The sequence below is a fragment of the Crocodylus siamensis genome, chromosome 4 (assembly GCF_052110815.1).
Source record: "Crocodylus siamensis isolate JL-2025a chromosome 4, ASM5211081v1, whole genome shotgun sequence".
Lineage (NCBI taxonomy): Eukaryota > Metazoa > Chordata > Crocodylia > Crocodylidae > Crocodylus > Crocodylus siamensis.
Genome location: NC_143398.1, coordinates 244215886 through 244230061, shown reverse-complemented (window position 1 = coordinate 244230061; position 14176 = coordinate 244215886). Strand labels below are relative to the sequence as shown.

The window sequence follows — 14176 nt, the reverse complement described above, 5'->3', positions numbered from 1 at the left end:
TCTAGACTGAGAACTGTACAAATTTGGGCACTTCAGAGCCACTCCCACTATTTTCCCTTCCTATGGGAGAATGCACTCTGGAATGCCATAATTCAGAAATCATGAGTTGTCACCCAAACTCGGCACAAAATAATGAGATTTCTTTCCATAAAAAACCCCCCAAATCTCTGGATTTATTTATTTGGCCTTATTTTTCTTTTGCTCTTTAAATTACAATTTGGTCACATTTCCAAACTTCTGTCTGCAACCATGTTAACTGGAGATCTTTCTTCTTTTTTTAATATAAATGGGAGATGAAATGCTCACATGTATTCACTTGGCTCCAGGAGCTGGAGCTTTAATAGATAAACTGAACACACCACAGTTCATGACTACATTATAGCTAGGGACAGAAATTACACATAAATAAGCATAAGTGATCAGAAAACAGATCAAAACCATAACACAATAGAAGCTCAGTGAACACAAACCACTTTCAAAATGGCCCAAACCAGTTTAAGATCAGCCTGGATGGAAGTAGTATCAGACTTAGCTGGTTAGGTCAAATTGGTTTATTGAACTTCTGTCCCAAATCCCCTCCAGATTTAAGTTGACTCGCAGTCCCCCAGCATCCCAGGATGCTTTGTACCTCCCCTGCAAGCCTCCCCAGGCCCCCTTTCAGAGTGGGTGGGCTAGCCTTAGTCCAACCTGTCTGTTCCAGCCAAGCAGAGAGCCATGGTCTAGCACACCCTGTCTGCAGGCCTGCACCACTGCAGGGAGGTGGCTGCATTTCCAGAATCAAAAGTGAATGTCTGTTCATGTGCTTATGAGTTTAATCTACTCAGCTTAAACTAAGCTGCAAACAGTGAATCAATTCAACCTCAGACTTTTTGACTGTCTGCACTTAACTCACAAGAGCTAGCAAGCTTCATGGAGGGATACACGAAATAACAGCCTGGGTAAATAGCCTGCCAGCAGCAAGCAAGAGATGCAGAGTGTGTCAGCTGCATGTTCTAGTTTCAAGATAAAAGGCAGGAGTCGATGTCTCCTGACCTCTGTTCTCTCCTTATCCAAGAAAAGTCCAGTTTTTAGCCATTTTTGATTGTCTAAACAACTTAGAAAGCATATGAAACCTGTAACAGCAAACAGCAGAAAATCTCTCCTGTAAAATGAACAGTTAGAATTAGGCCAATTTTGCTGGAAAAAAAAACTTTCATATTGCAACCAGGCAAACCAGGATTTCTTATACTCCAGGGGGCTGAACTATAGACCTTGTCGGGTGGTGATACTTAAGGTTATGATTTTGGCATGGTAATATTTTGGAAATTTCATGGCAAAGGACTATGGGAGAATGAGTAATTGTGTTTCTTGCAGCTGAACAATAACCTTCATGAATACATTTCTTTAGAGTGGTGCACTGCCTCATGGGAGTTTTCATCTGGAGGGCTAATGTCCCTGTTCTTTTCTATAGGACAACATCCATGGCTGAACTTCATCTCCCAGAGTGCAAAACAGTCTTTCCTCTGACTGTATAGCAAGAGAATATATCCTGACAGTCACAGAATTTCTTCAAATCCATGGTATCAATAATCTCTGCGACTATGTGACAAAGCTACCGCTATAGTAATAATTCAGGATTTTTCTTTTTTTTTGATAAGCATCTGATAACGTGTACTTTAGAAATGGCCTTCAAGCACCAGTTTCAGTGACAAAGAATTATAAAAAGTTGAAACAAAAAATGCAACAAGTCAACCATTTTCTAAACATGTGGTGATCCCAAAGGAGGTAATGGAGGGATTGTCATTGCTTCAGCACTTGATAGATCAAGGTCCATTTCCCCCAAAGCATTTATGCACCTAAGTCTCATTGGTTTTAAAGGGAGTTAGGTACCTCATTAGCTTTGAAGGTCTGGGCTTAGTTTCTGAATGGACTTTCATTATAGGTTTTCATGGTATAGATGGCCATGTTTGACAGCAGGGTTATGAAGGGGAGGTCTGTTATAGAAGGGAGTGCAGACTATACCTATCAGATGAATACATAAGACCACCGTATTTTTGCAAAATACACTTACATTGAAAATTAATTCCTACTGTTTTATGGTGCCTAATTTTGGGAACTTAAACTAACTGTTATTAGAAATAAAAATCTCTCATATATGGAAGTGGAGTCGACAATAATATGGCAGTTCCAAAAAGGGGCTTCATCAATTTATAGGACCTCATTGGTATCCCATGATACAACAGGTTTTAATGGGCTTTAGATCTGGCACAATATTAATAAAGCCTAAGGGATGAACCGCAATTGAATTTACCCTTCTGCTTGTTCACAGGAAGCTGGAATTAAAGTTACAGGAGATGGAACCTCAGGGAAATACAGCAGAACCTCACCAATTTGCACTAATGATTGGTTAACCCCCTTGTGAATTATCGGAATTAGCAACTTAGCGAGGGAGCGAGCAAACAACATAAAAATAAAAAAGACTGGGCTCCGTCCCTCTGCCAAGCTTTGCTTATTTATTCCGACAACTGTATTTATTTGAAATGTATGAGAGTACTTTAATAGGATGCTAGGAAATGAGCTGTAGTATATTTTGTAGATGTAATGAGTCTGGATCATCCAGTGGTGTAAAACAGCATAGCTCTGATCTTAAACCACTTTATTCCCCAAGAAGTTTGGCCTAAATAATTCTTAGTTATGTAAGCATTTGCTTCAGCATTTGCTATTAGAAATGGGGAGGGACAATATTTTCTTTGTATTCATAGGACTAGAAAGGATCTCCCAGTCCCCTTTGATTGTAGGCGTTTGGCCAAAGAGGTCTACAGGATTATCTTCTCTGAGCCCTCTCACACATGCCTAGCATAAAACACCCAGTTATCTTTTCACTGAGAAACACGGATCATCTCATAATTTGAGCAATCGTGGTTTGAGCGTAATACAATGGGTAGTGGGAGGTAACAAAGGAGGCTGCTTCAGGGGTGTGAACTTTCCAGACATCTGCTGGGAAGAGCAGTCAGCCAGGTCTGACCACTCACGTAGGTCCCTAGCCCAAATGTAGGACTCCCATTGAACCCAGGAGGTGCACAGCCCCACCAGGGGAGACTCCTTGTTGGACCTGGTGCTGGCCACGGGCAATGACCTGGTGCGGGGGCTGCGGGGACTCGACCACCTGGGCAACAGCGATCATCACCTGCTGGGATTCACCATCCAGCGCAAGGTGGCAAAGGCCTGCAGCAAGGCAGCAGCCCTAGATTTCAGGAGGGCGGACTTCAATGAGGTAAGGAGAATAGTCAGGGAAGCACTGAGGTCCCAGAGGGGAGGGGAGCCGGGAGTCCAAGGAGAGTGGTCGCTCCTTAAGGATCCTCCAAGCCCAAATGGAGGTAATCCAAACATGGATCAAAGGGAGCAGGAGGGCACAAAAGCCCCCATGGCTCATCAAAAGCATCTGGGAATGTCTCCTAACTAAAAAGGAGGCATACACCCAATGGAAGGGAGGGGCCATCACCAGAGAGGATTATAACATGGTTGCTCAGGAATGTAGGGGGCAGTCAGGAAGGCCAAGGAAGAGATGGAACTGGGACTAGCTTCCCAGATCAAGGACAACAAGAAGTCTTCCTTGACAAAGCCAACCTATTTAACAATTTATTTGCCTCCATTTTTCTGAGCAGGGAGACTGGGTCACCGCTCCCTCGCCTCCCACTGGGACTCCTGTAGGCCCTAGGTGAGGTGCACCCAAGCCAAGGGTCAGGGAGGATCTAGTCAGGGAACTCCTGGAGGGACTGGATATATTTAAATCAGCTGGTCTGGGCGATCTCTACCCCCGAGTACTGTGGGAATTAGCAGAGGTCATAGCGGGACCCCTGGCATGGCTTTACAAGCACTTGTGGTGCTCTGGTGTGGTGCCAGAGGACTGGAAGAGGCCAATGTGGTTCCTATCTTCAAAAAGGGAGGAAGGAGGACCCGGGGAACTATTGGCCAGTTAGTCTTACCTCAATCCTGGGGAAGCTTTTTGAGAGAATTATTCTGGCACATGTCCATGAGGGGGCAGCAGGAGAGATTATGCTCAGGGGCAACCAACACAGGTTCATTAACGGCAGGTCCTGTCAGACCAACCTGGTGCCTTCTACGACCAGGTCACCAAATCCTTAGACACAGGGCTAGCAGTGGACATCGTCTTCCTGGACTTTCAGAAGGCCTTCGACACTGTCTCTCACGCCGTTCTTATTAAAAAACTGAGGGATTGTGGTGTCAACACCCACACTGTCAGATGTGTCACCAACTGGCTGGAGGGCCACACCCAGAGGGCGGTGGTGGACGGGTCAGTTCCGACCTGGAGGGACGTGGGCAGTGGGGTCCCCCAGGGCTCGGTCCTCGGGCCCGCACTGCCCAACATCTTCATCAGTGACTTGGATGGGGACATAAAAAGCACCCTGTTCAAAGTCACGGACGACACTAAGATGGGGGATGTGGGCATGCTAGATGGGAAGAATAGGCTGCAATCAGACCTGGACAGGTTACAGGGGTGGGTGGATGAGAATAGGATGGGATTCAACACTGAGAAGTGCAAGGTGCTGCAGCCGGGGGGGAACAACCAGCACCATACCTACAGGCTGGGGAACTCCCTTCTCGTCATGACAGAGGCAGAAAAGGGTCTGGGAGTCATCATTGATGCGAAGATGAACATGGGCCGGCAGTGTGGGGACGCAGTCAGGAAGGCCAACCGCACCTTGTCGTGCATCCACAGATGCATCTCGAGCAGGTCCAGGGAGGTGATCCTCCCCCTCTATGCAGCACTGGTCAGGCTGCAGCTGGAGTCCTGCGTCCAGTTCTGGGCGCTGCGCTTCAGGAGGGATGTGGACAGCATGGAGACGGTCCAGAGGAGGCCACTCACATGATCAGGGGGCAGCAGGACAGGCCCTACGAGGAGAGGCGACGGGACCTGAACCTGTTCAGCCTCCACAAGAGAAGGCTGAGGGGGGTCTAGTGGCCTGTTACAGACTAGTCAGGGGGGACCAGCAGGCACTGGGGGGGTCCCTGTTCCCCTGAGCACTGCCAGGAGTGACCAGGAATAACGGTCACAAGCTGGCAGAGGGGAGGTTTAGGTTAGACATCAGAAGGCGCGACTTCACGGTCAGGGCGGCTAGGGTCTGGAACCAGCTTCCAAGAGACGTGGTGCTGGCTTCTACCCTGGGGGTCTTTAAAAGGAGACTGGATGAACACCTTGCTGGGGTAGTTTGACCCCAGTACTCTTTCCTGCCATGGCAGAGGGTCGGACTTGATGATCTGCTCTGGTCCCTTCAGACCCAACCAACTACGAAACTATGAATGGGTAGAATAATGACTCTTAGTCAGTATGCTGTGGCACCCTGGGGTGCCTTGAGATCCTTCCAAGGGCGTATACTGGGAGAAGTGAAGTCTGGTACTCGTGCATGTACAATGACCAGTAAACTCAAGAACCTTCCAGAACCCTTGGCCTGAGTGAGCATGCTGAGCTAAAAATTGAAAAAGAGCAGGAAAGTTCTGAGGAGGAGGTGAACGACACTTTTAAGTGACAGGTTGGACTGACAAAAGGTAGTTAAATATAGGAGGGATGACTGGAAGAATGTCTGCCTGACAGACAAAAGGTTTAAGATCACTGGATAAGTATGTGTGTTGCCAGAAGGTCAAGGGAAGTCATTATTCCCCTCTATTCAACATTGGTGAGTTCACATCTGGAGTCCTGTATTCAGTTGTGGGCTTCCCATTACAGAAAGGATGTGGACACATTGGAGAGAGTCCAGTGGAGGGTGACAAAAATTGTGCGGGGGTTGGGGGACATGGCTTATGGGGAAAGACTGAGGGAACTGGGCTGATTTAGTTAGAGAAGAGGAGACCGAGGTGAGATTTAATAGCAGGCTTCACCTCCCTGCAGGGGGGCTGCAAAGAGGACGGAGCTGGGCTGGTCTCAGTGGGGGCACATGGCAGGACAAGGAGCAATGGGCTCAAGCTGCAGCAAGGGAAGCTGAGGTTGGATATTAAGAGAAATTTTCTCCCTAGGAGGGTGGTGAAGCACTGGGGCAGGTTACCCACAGAGGTGGCGGAGTCTCCATCCTTGGGGATTTTCAAAACCCAGCTAGACAAAGCTTTGGCTGGGATGATCCAGTTGGGGCTGGTCCTGCTTTGAGCAGGGGGGTTGGACTAGATGTGACCTCCCAAAGTCCTTTCAACCCTCATCGTCTATGATTGTAGGAAAAGTGGTCTAATGGGGAGCTAAATAAGAATAAAAGGGTGTGAAAAATGCTCCTTAGGATCTCCAGCAAGCTGAGTTCAGGAGAGTGGTGACCTCTTGAAAGGGATCTGAGGATTGGAGTGCTGGGGATTAGGATCTGAAGAGTGGATCATAATGCACCTTGGTTTAGGGAAGAGAAAGAGTCCTTGAGCATTTCTACATGTTCATTAATGAATGTTAGATACTGTACATTCAGTTTAGCACTTGCTTAATAAAGTCCTAACTAAATATGCAGTAACTAGAGTTACTGCACAGTAGTGGTGGCACCTAGTTATTTTGTCATGCTTACTGTGCCTTAACTTAATAACACTGCTCAGTAGGTTATTAGCAGTTTTTATTTGCCACTCTACTGCGCAGTGTAATTAGGCTAATGCACAGTAAGTGTCTTGTGCAGATGTGCCCCTTGAGAGTCTTGTGTGGAGTTTAGTTGTGTAAAAGTAACTCTTAAGAGAAGGGGAGAGCTGCTGATGTGATTCATCGTGCACAAACTGCCTGTCTCCCTGTCTACTCATCTGAAGTTGTTTCATCTCATTGAACCCTCGGTGGGCAATGCAGAGTTGGGAAAATATTGTTTATATTATTCCTTATCGTCCCTGTTTGTTTTTGCCCTGTCTCATTCCTGTTTGGTCTCACTGTTATTACATTGTTACTCCTGCTTATGCCAAGTTGGTTGTCAATAATGAATCTTCATTAGTTAACCTGCCCTTGGCATCATCATTCAGGGTGATGTACTGAAAAAAAAAATGAGTCCGGTATACTGTAACTGGCAGTGTTGAAGGGGATGGATCGTAGAAATCACAGACAATGAGGGTTGAAGGGACCTCAGGAGGTCACATCTAGTCCAACCCCCTGCTCAAAACAGGACCAGCCCCAACTACATCATCCCAGCCAAGGCTTTGTCTAGCTGGGTGTTAAAAACCTCCATGGATGAAGAGCCCGCCACTTCTCTATGTAACCTGTTCCAGTGTTTTACTACCCTCCCTGTGAGAAAGTTTTACCTAATATCCAACCTCAACTTCTCTTGCTGCAACTGGAGCCCATTGCTCCTTGTCCTGTCGTCTGCCCCCCCTGAGACCAGTCCAGCTCTGTCCTTTTTGCAACCCCCCTGTGGGGAGCTGAAGGCTGCTATCAATTCCCCCCCTCAGTCTTTTCTTCTCCCAACTAAATCAGCCCAGTTCCCTCGGCCTCTCCTCACAGGTCCTGTGCCCCAGCTCCCAAGCCATTTTTGTTGCCTTCCTTTGGATCCTCTCCAACTCATCCACGTTTTTCAAAGTTAGCACGGTTTGGTAGTCCTCACACCACCCATTTACTATCCCAGCAAGTTGGGAGTCTCACCTCCTCCAAACTGTTGCTGAAACAGGTATGGCGGGGTGCCAACCAATATTAGCACTCTTAGGTGTGCAAACACGTTCCATAAGATAAACCCAAAGGTTTCAAAGAGGAGCCCGTAGTGTGAAACCTACTCTGACCTTTTCTGCTCTTTCTGAGTTCTTTGCAACAGAATTGCTCGATTATGTTCCTGTATTCAAAAAATGAGTGAAAATTAAGTGCTGGTATTTTCTGAACGATGCCTTGAGCCTTCTGAGGGGTGCCTTGAGTCTAAAAACTTTGAGAACCACTGGTTTAGAGATTTCATAGATTTCATATGAAATCTGTAGCCCAGTGGTTCTCCAGCTTTTTAGACTCAAGGTATCTCTCAGTAGGCTCAAGGCATCGTTCAGAAAATCATTCAGTATATAGTGATTTTTAGTTGTATATCCCACTATGCTATACCTCAGTTTCTTCTTCTGTGAAGTGGGGACAATAATAATGACAAATGGGAAGCTCCTTATGCAGGGACAATGACCACTGAACTAATTGCAGCTGCAAATGATGGTAACTAAAATGGCTGGATGACATTGTATTCAGTGAGGAGTCACCGCAGCTTCACCGTGGCATAAACATGATCCAAAACTCTGGACATTTCTCATTCTTCCCCTCTTTTGGTTACAGGTTCAACATTTGGCTAAGTTAAATGTCACCCTGCAATTCCTACTGGGTGGGATGTGACTGTAGAATAAAATAACATCATATGTTCACCAAAACGATGAGGCACGGGTTAGCTTTGCATTTCGACATGTGCTTAACCTTAAGCAGCTGACAAATTCAGAGCAGATGTAAAGCAAAACTTTTTTAGCAAGGAGTGTGATTCACCACTGGAAAGAAAAATAGCAAGGAATGTGTTAGATTCTCCATCACTGTCAGCTTCTTAAATTAAGACTAGATGGGGTTTTTTTCCCTGAAAGATCTGCTTCAGCTGGAAGGCAAATGAATTCAGAGAAGCCCTTTAGCCTGGGTTATGCAGGAAGCCAGACCGCATGATTGCAATGGTCCCTCCTGGATTTAAAATGTAGGAGGAACTAGGCAAAATGGAAAACTAAGCTGTAAACATTACAAAAAACATGGGCCGAAATGCTTTGTTCTGCTTTCTGAACATTGTCTAGTATCTGTACACGGGCTTTTGTAAGAAGTTGACCAAGTATGTGATTATAAGATGGGAAACAACTCTTAGTTGTAACAGTACCTTGAAATACCACCCGACACTTACCTGCAATGACAACAACATCTGTTCTAGTTGAAGAATACCCAGTATTGGCAGCTAGAAATAGATCAGAAAATACAACAGTTAATTTCCAGAAAGGGGGTTAGTCATTTGTCTGCTGAAAAGTGCAATTTTACTTCAACCTCCTAGAACTTAAACAAGATTTCTCATTAGCCAGAAACCTCTATAAAATCCCTCATTAGACCTTGGCTGTGACTCTACCAGTTTTATACCACTCTACTGCTTGGAAAGTGCTTGTCCCTCAGCGAAATATCATGGGGTAAATTCTGTTTTGCCCACCCAGTGCCTAATGTGCAGCTATCAGCAAAGTCCTGTCCTACACAAGCAGGGTCATGATAACCTTCCCCTGTGCCTGTGTAGGTGTAGTTCTGTATTTCGATGCAGCTCTCACACTCCTGGAGGCAAAAACTACTTCCACCTGCAGAACCACACAGCTCTCTCCTTCGTGTCAATGAGCAGATCTGAGATACGTCCAAAGACAGATCTTCATTTACCCAGGAAGTGTATGGCTCTTTATTCATTCCAGTGGTGAACTTTCATAGTTTCATGGTAGTTTCATAGTTTCTAGGGTTGGAAGGGACCTGAATAGATCATCTAGTCTGACCCCCTGCCATGGCAGGAAAGAGTACTGGGGTCAAACTACCCCAGCAAGGTGTTCATCCAACCTCCTCTTAAACCCCCCCAGGGTAGGAGCCGGCACCACTTCTCTTGGAAGCTGGTTCCAGACCCTAGCCGCCCTGACCGTGAAGTCGCGCCTCCTGCTATCTAGCCTAAACCTCCCCTCTGCCAGCTTGTGACCGTTATTCCTGGTCACTCCTGGCGGTGCGGGGGAACAGGGACCCCCCCAGTGCCTGCTGGTCCCCCCTGACTAGTTTATAACAGGCCACTAGATCCCCCTCAGCCTTCTCTTGAGGCTGAACAGGTTCAGGTCCCGTAGCCTCTCCTCGTAGGGCCTGCCCTGCTGCTCCTGATCATACGAGTGGCCTCCTCTGGACCCTCTCCAGGCTGTCCACATCCCTCCTGAAGTGCGGCGCCCAGAACTGGACGCAATACTCCAGCTCTGGCCTGACCCACTGACCCACCCCCGCATAGTGGGGGAGGATCACCTCCCTGGACCTGCTTGAGATGCATCTGTGGATGCCTTTCTGACCGCGTCCCCACACTGCCAGCCCATGTTCATCTTCGCATCAATGATGACTCCAAGATCCTTTTCCACCTCCGTGCTGACAAGAAGGGAGTTCCCCAACCTGTAGGTATGGTGCCGGTTGTTCCTCCCCAGGTGCATCACCTTGCACTTGTCGGTGTTGAATCCCATCCTATTCTCGTCCGCCCACCCTTGTAACCTGTCTAGGTCCGATTGTAGCCTGTTGCTTCCTTCTAGTGTACCCACATCCCCCCACACCTTAGTGTCATCAGCAAATTTGAACAGGGTGTTTTTTACCCCCTCGTCCAAGTCACTGATGAAGATGTTGAACAGTGCGGGCCCGAGGACCAAGCCCTGCGGGACCCCACTGCCCATGTCCTTCCAGGTTGAGAAGGACCCATCCACCACCACTCTCTGGGTGTGGCCCTCCAGCCACTTGGTGACCCAATTGACTGTGTGGGCGTCGACACCACAGTCCCTCAGTTTCTAAATGAGAACGGGGTGAGAGACAGTGTCGAAGGCCTTCTGGAAGTCCAGGATGACGATGTCCACTGCTACCCCTGCATCTAATGATCTGGTGATCTGATGGTAAAAGGCCACCAGGTTGGTCTGACAGGACCTGCCGCTAATGAACCCATGTTGGTTTCCCCTAAGCATGCAGTCCCCTGCTGGCCCCTCGTGGACGTGTGCCAGAATAATTTTCTCAAACAGCTTGCCTACGATCAAGGTAAGACTAACTGGCCTATAGTTTCCCGGGTCCTCCTTCTTCCCCTTTTTGAAGATGGGAACCATGTTAGCCCTCTTCCAGTCCTCTGGTACCACACCAGAGCACCATGAGTGCTCATAAACTTTAACCTGTGCTAAGATGTCTCCATCAGCTATTTCCTCCTGACAACATAAGGCATAAGCATCCTAGCAGGACTGATCTGAGAAGATGAACATGTATGCAAACAAGAGCGAACACGAGTAATGTGTCCCTCCTCTAACAATCAGGCTAGGAGGTGTTCACAGTGACATCTACTCCAGATCTCAGAGTTTGGGGAACTCTGCTAAGGCATACAAGGTTCACACTTTCCAATCATTACAGTGGTCCATGCCTTGTATGGCTTACCAGAGTGCCCCAAGCCCTGAGCTCTGCAGTAGATGTTGCTGTGAATACCTCCTGCCCCTCTTCTTGAGGTTGACTTATTGAGCAGCCAAGAAAACATTGTGGGACTACAAGGAGAGCAAGTGAGAGGGAGCCTAGTGCTCAAGATGGAGGGCTGTGTCCTGGAAAGGAAGGACCCATGCCTTTTAGTCTCTCCTCCAAAAGCCATTCGTGTATTCAGCTCAAGGATCCTTTGATGCCAGTAAGGGATTTTGGGTCTTGTCTCCCAACAGGTTTTTCTTACATGATGGAGGACTGTAACAAGGACTTCTACTCAGAGGCTTTCCAAAGAGTGTAGTATGGGTCTCTCCTCCTTGCTGTGGCACTAGGAGGCTCAAGGAGGTGGAGCACCCTGGGAAGACACCTGCTGTCTGCTCACATGGCTGTTGATGGGAATTTTGTTCCCAAACTCTTGATAGGAGTTTTGCCAATGACTGTCATGAAAAATGCATGAATAACAGTGGAAAAGTGGTCTCCCTTCCCCCCTACCACAGCAGCATCCACCTCTTTGGGCCACAGAGCCTGGCTCCTTCCTTCTGTTCCTACAGTGCTTTCCCTTGTGTCTGCTTTGTGGCCTACTTTCAACAGGCGGATGCTTTCAGTCCTGCATAGTTTGGGATTAGGATGTTGTCCAGTGATGTGTAAAATCTGGGTTCACATCTCCTGAGGGGCAGATGGGCCTAAAACTTTGGTCTTACATTGTTCTGGGCAGGTAATTTAACTCCTAGGCCAACAGTTTCCAATCTTTGGTTCAGGTACCACTGGTGGGACGCAGACAACGTGTCAGTGGTATGCATTAACAGATTAATTATAATTACTTTATACAACAAAAATTTGCTGGTGGTACTTAAGGTTGTATCATTTTAAATTGACCATGAGCAATCTGCCAGAGTTTGGGGACTGTCCTGGGCTATTGGTTGACAGGTTGGCTCATTTGGGTGTTTCCACTTCTGGGGGGTTTACACAGAAACTCTGCATCTGTAGAGAAGTTAAAGCATAGGCTGAAACTAAGTTGAAATTGGAGCATAAATTGATGGAGATAATTGTGAGACAGCATTGAAAAGCTGATCAGGCATGTGTAATAGGGACAGACATAGTTATGAATGGGGAAAATGTAGTCTTGTAAGGTATTTAGGTATGTAAACATGATTCGGGCCATTACACAAGGTGAAGCTGAATGTCATTGGGTGATTTAGATACCCAAAAATACTGAACGTGACATATGCCTTAGCACTCAAATGGACTTTTACCCCCTAACATTAATTCTGAGCATTCGCCTGAAATGTTCCCCCATGACTAATTAAATTAAGCATATCTGGGCACTCTGACTATTCTTAGGGAGGCATTTTGGATTAAAAAAACACAAAAAAACCCAGTGGTGTCTATTTTGCACCTATTCATAGCTCTTTTGAATATGAGCTAGGTCATGGATTGGCATAAATTAGTCTAGCTCCATTGACTTTAATTACTGTTATTTCTCTGCAATGTCCTGATGTTTATTATTTCCTAAGCATATATTTGGGTTGGAGATGGGGTGAAAAGTGGAGCAGAAGCTGTTTATGCCAACTCTGAATTTGGCCCTGATAAACTAAATTACATTCTCTCCTGGATTATCAGAGAATCATAGGAAGGGTTGGGAGGGACCTCAGGAGGTCATCTGGTCCAATCCCCCTTCTTCTTATCACATCAAAGAAGATAATATTACACTTTAAAAACATATGGGATGTATCTGACCTTGCCCTTTTAAGTACCTGAGAAGGAATCACTGAAAAAGTTATAAGCTACTGAAATAGGAGTTAAAATGGAAATGACATCTTGACCTTAATTAGAGCGCTTATTACGGTATCTCAAACTACTAATGAAACACTGTAGTATGTTAAGGAAAAAAAATCCAACAATGAACATTTTTCCTCCTTATCTTCCAGGAGGGAGCCTAATGCAAAAGTACATTGAGATAGACTGATATTTCCCTAACGGCTTCTCTCCATGGACACAAGCCAATGTTATCAGGCTGTAATGCTGATCTCAGTTCTCCTAGTTTTTAAAATAATTGTACCTCCATTGGCATCAACATCAACTTAAAACAGTGCAAGACTATTAATTATTTTCAAAGGTAAAGTCATCATAAGCTTTCAAGCTGCAGCATCTACAGTGGTGAAAGATAAAGCAAAAAGTGATTGACTTCTGGGGGTTTTCCATGTCATGTCTATTACGAAGGCTTGCTTTACCTTGCTGTATAGTATTTATGTAATTACAGATTCCAGCCATTTACTTACAAGACTAAATGGACAGTATGGAGTAACTCCAGTATTTTGGCTGGAGGACCACTTAACGAGTTTTGGTGAGTTGTCGAGGGCCACAAGGGGAGCCCTTTGATAGGTACCCTACCCCCTGGTTGCCATCTTGGGACCAGAAGTCCCACCCCTATACTATATATATATATACACACACACACACACACACACACACACCCATGCCAGGGGTCATCCCCTAGATCTTGACCTCTCACACAGTCCAAGAGGTTTCTGGAGTATCTGCAATAGAGTCCAGGTTTAGAATTTGTGTGTCACCCAGAAGATCCTTCCCAGGACCCTTTTACTCTATGCACTGATGGAAGAAGTTTGCCTCAAGTACATGATCAGAAAACTCTCATTATAATCAGGTCTCCTCAAAAGCCGTATGCCTCAGAAGACATTAATTCCTTCAAGGTCAAACTACGTTGTGTGTCTTTATGAGATAGATATGCATTGCTCTTTGACAAAGAAAATTCCTGTATTATATAGCAATCAGAAACCTAAAGGTGTGAATTCTAAAATACGTCCCTAGGTTACTGAATTACCACGTTCCAAAGATTGCTTCCAAATATTAATCCCAGATCAAAGCAGTATCACTTTAATTATAAAGGTACGGGGGTAACTCTCCATCCTTCTTGGCATTCCCAATTGCGTGTCTGATTCAGATAGCAAGCTGGTGCCTTATCTGCAGCACTTGCTACTGAAGTGCTTTTTGATAAGGGATTAGTGAATCTTTGCACTGAGG

General features: G+C 46.1%; 1 protein-coding gene across 3 annotated transcripts in view; it reads right to left on the bottom strand.

Annotated features, from left to right (window-relative positions):
- Positions 1-14176, bottom strand: part of GYPC (glycophorin C (Gerbich blood group)) — a 66280-nt gene that overhangs the window by 16382 nt on the left and 35722 nt on the right. For all 3 annotated transcript variants that reach the window (XR_016442125.1, XR_016442126.1, XM_090046064.1), the window contains exon 2: positions 8832-8882. Coding sequence is in view for 1 of the 3 variants with exons in the window: in XM_090046064.1 (XP_089902190.1) it covers positions 8832-8882 (51 nt within the window). In the remaining 2 variants the exon portion in view is untranslated. The remainder of the gene's footprint in view (positions 1-8831; positions 8883-14176) is intronic.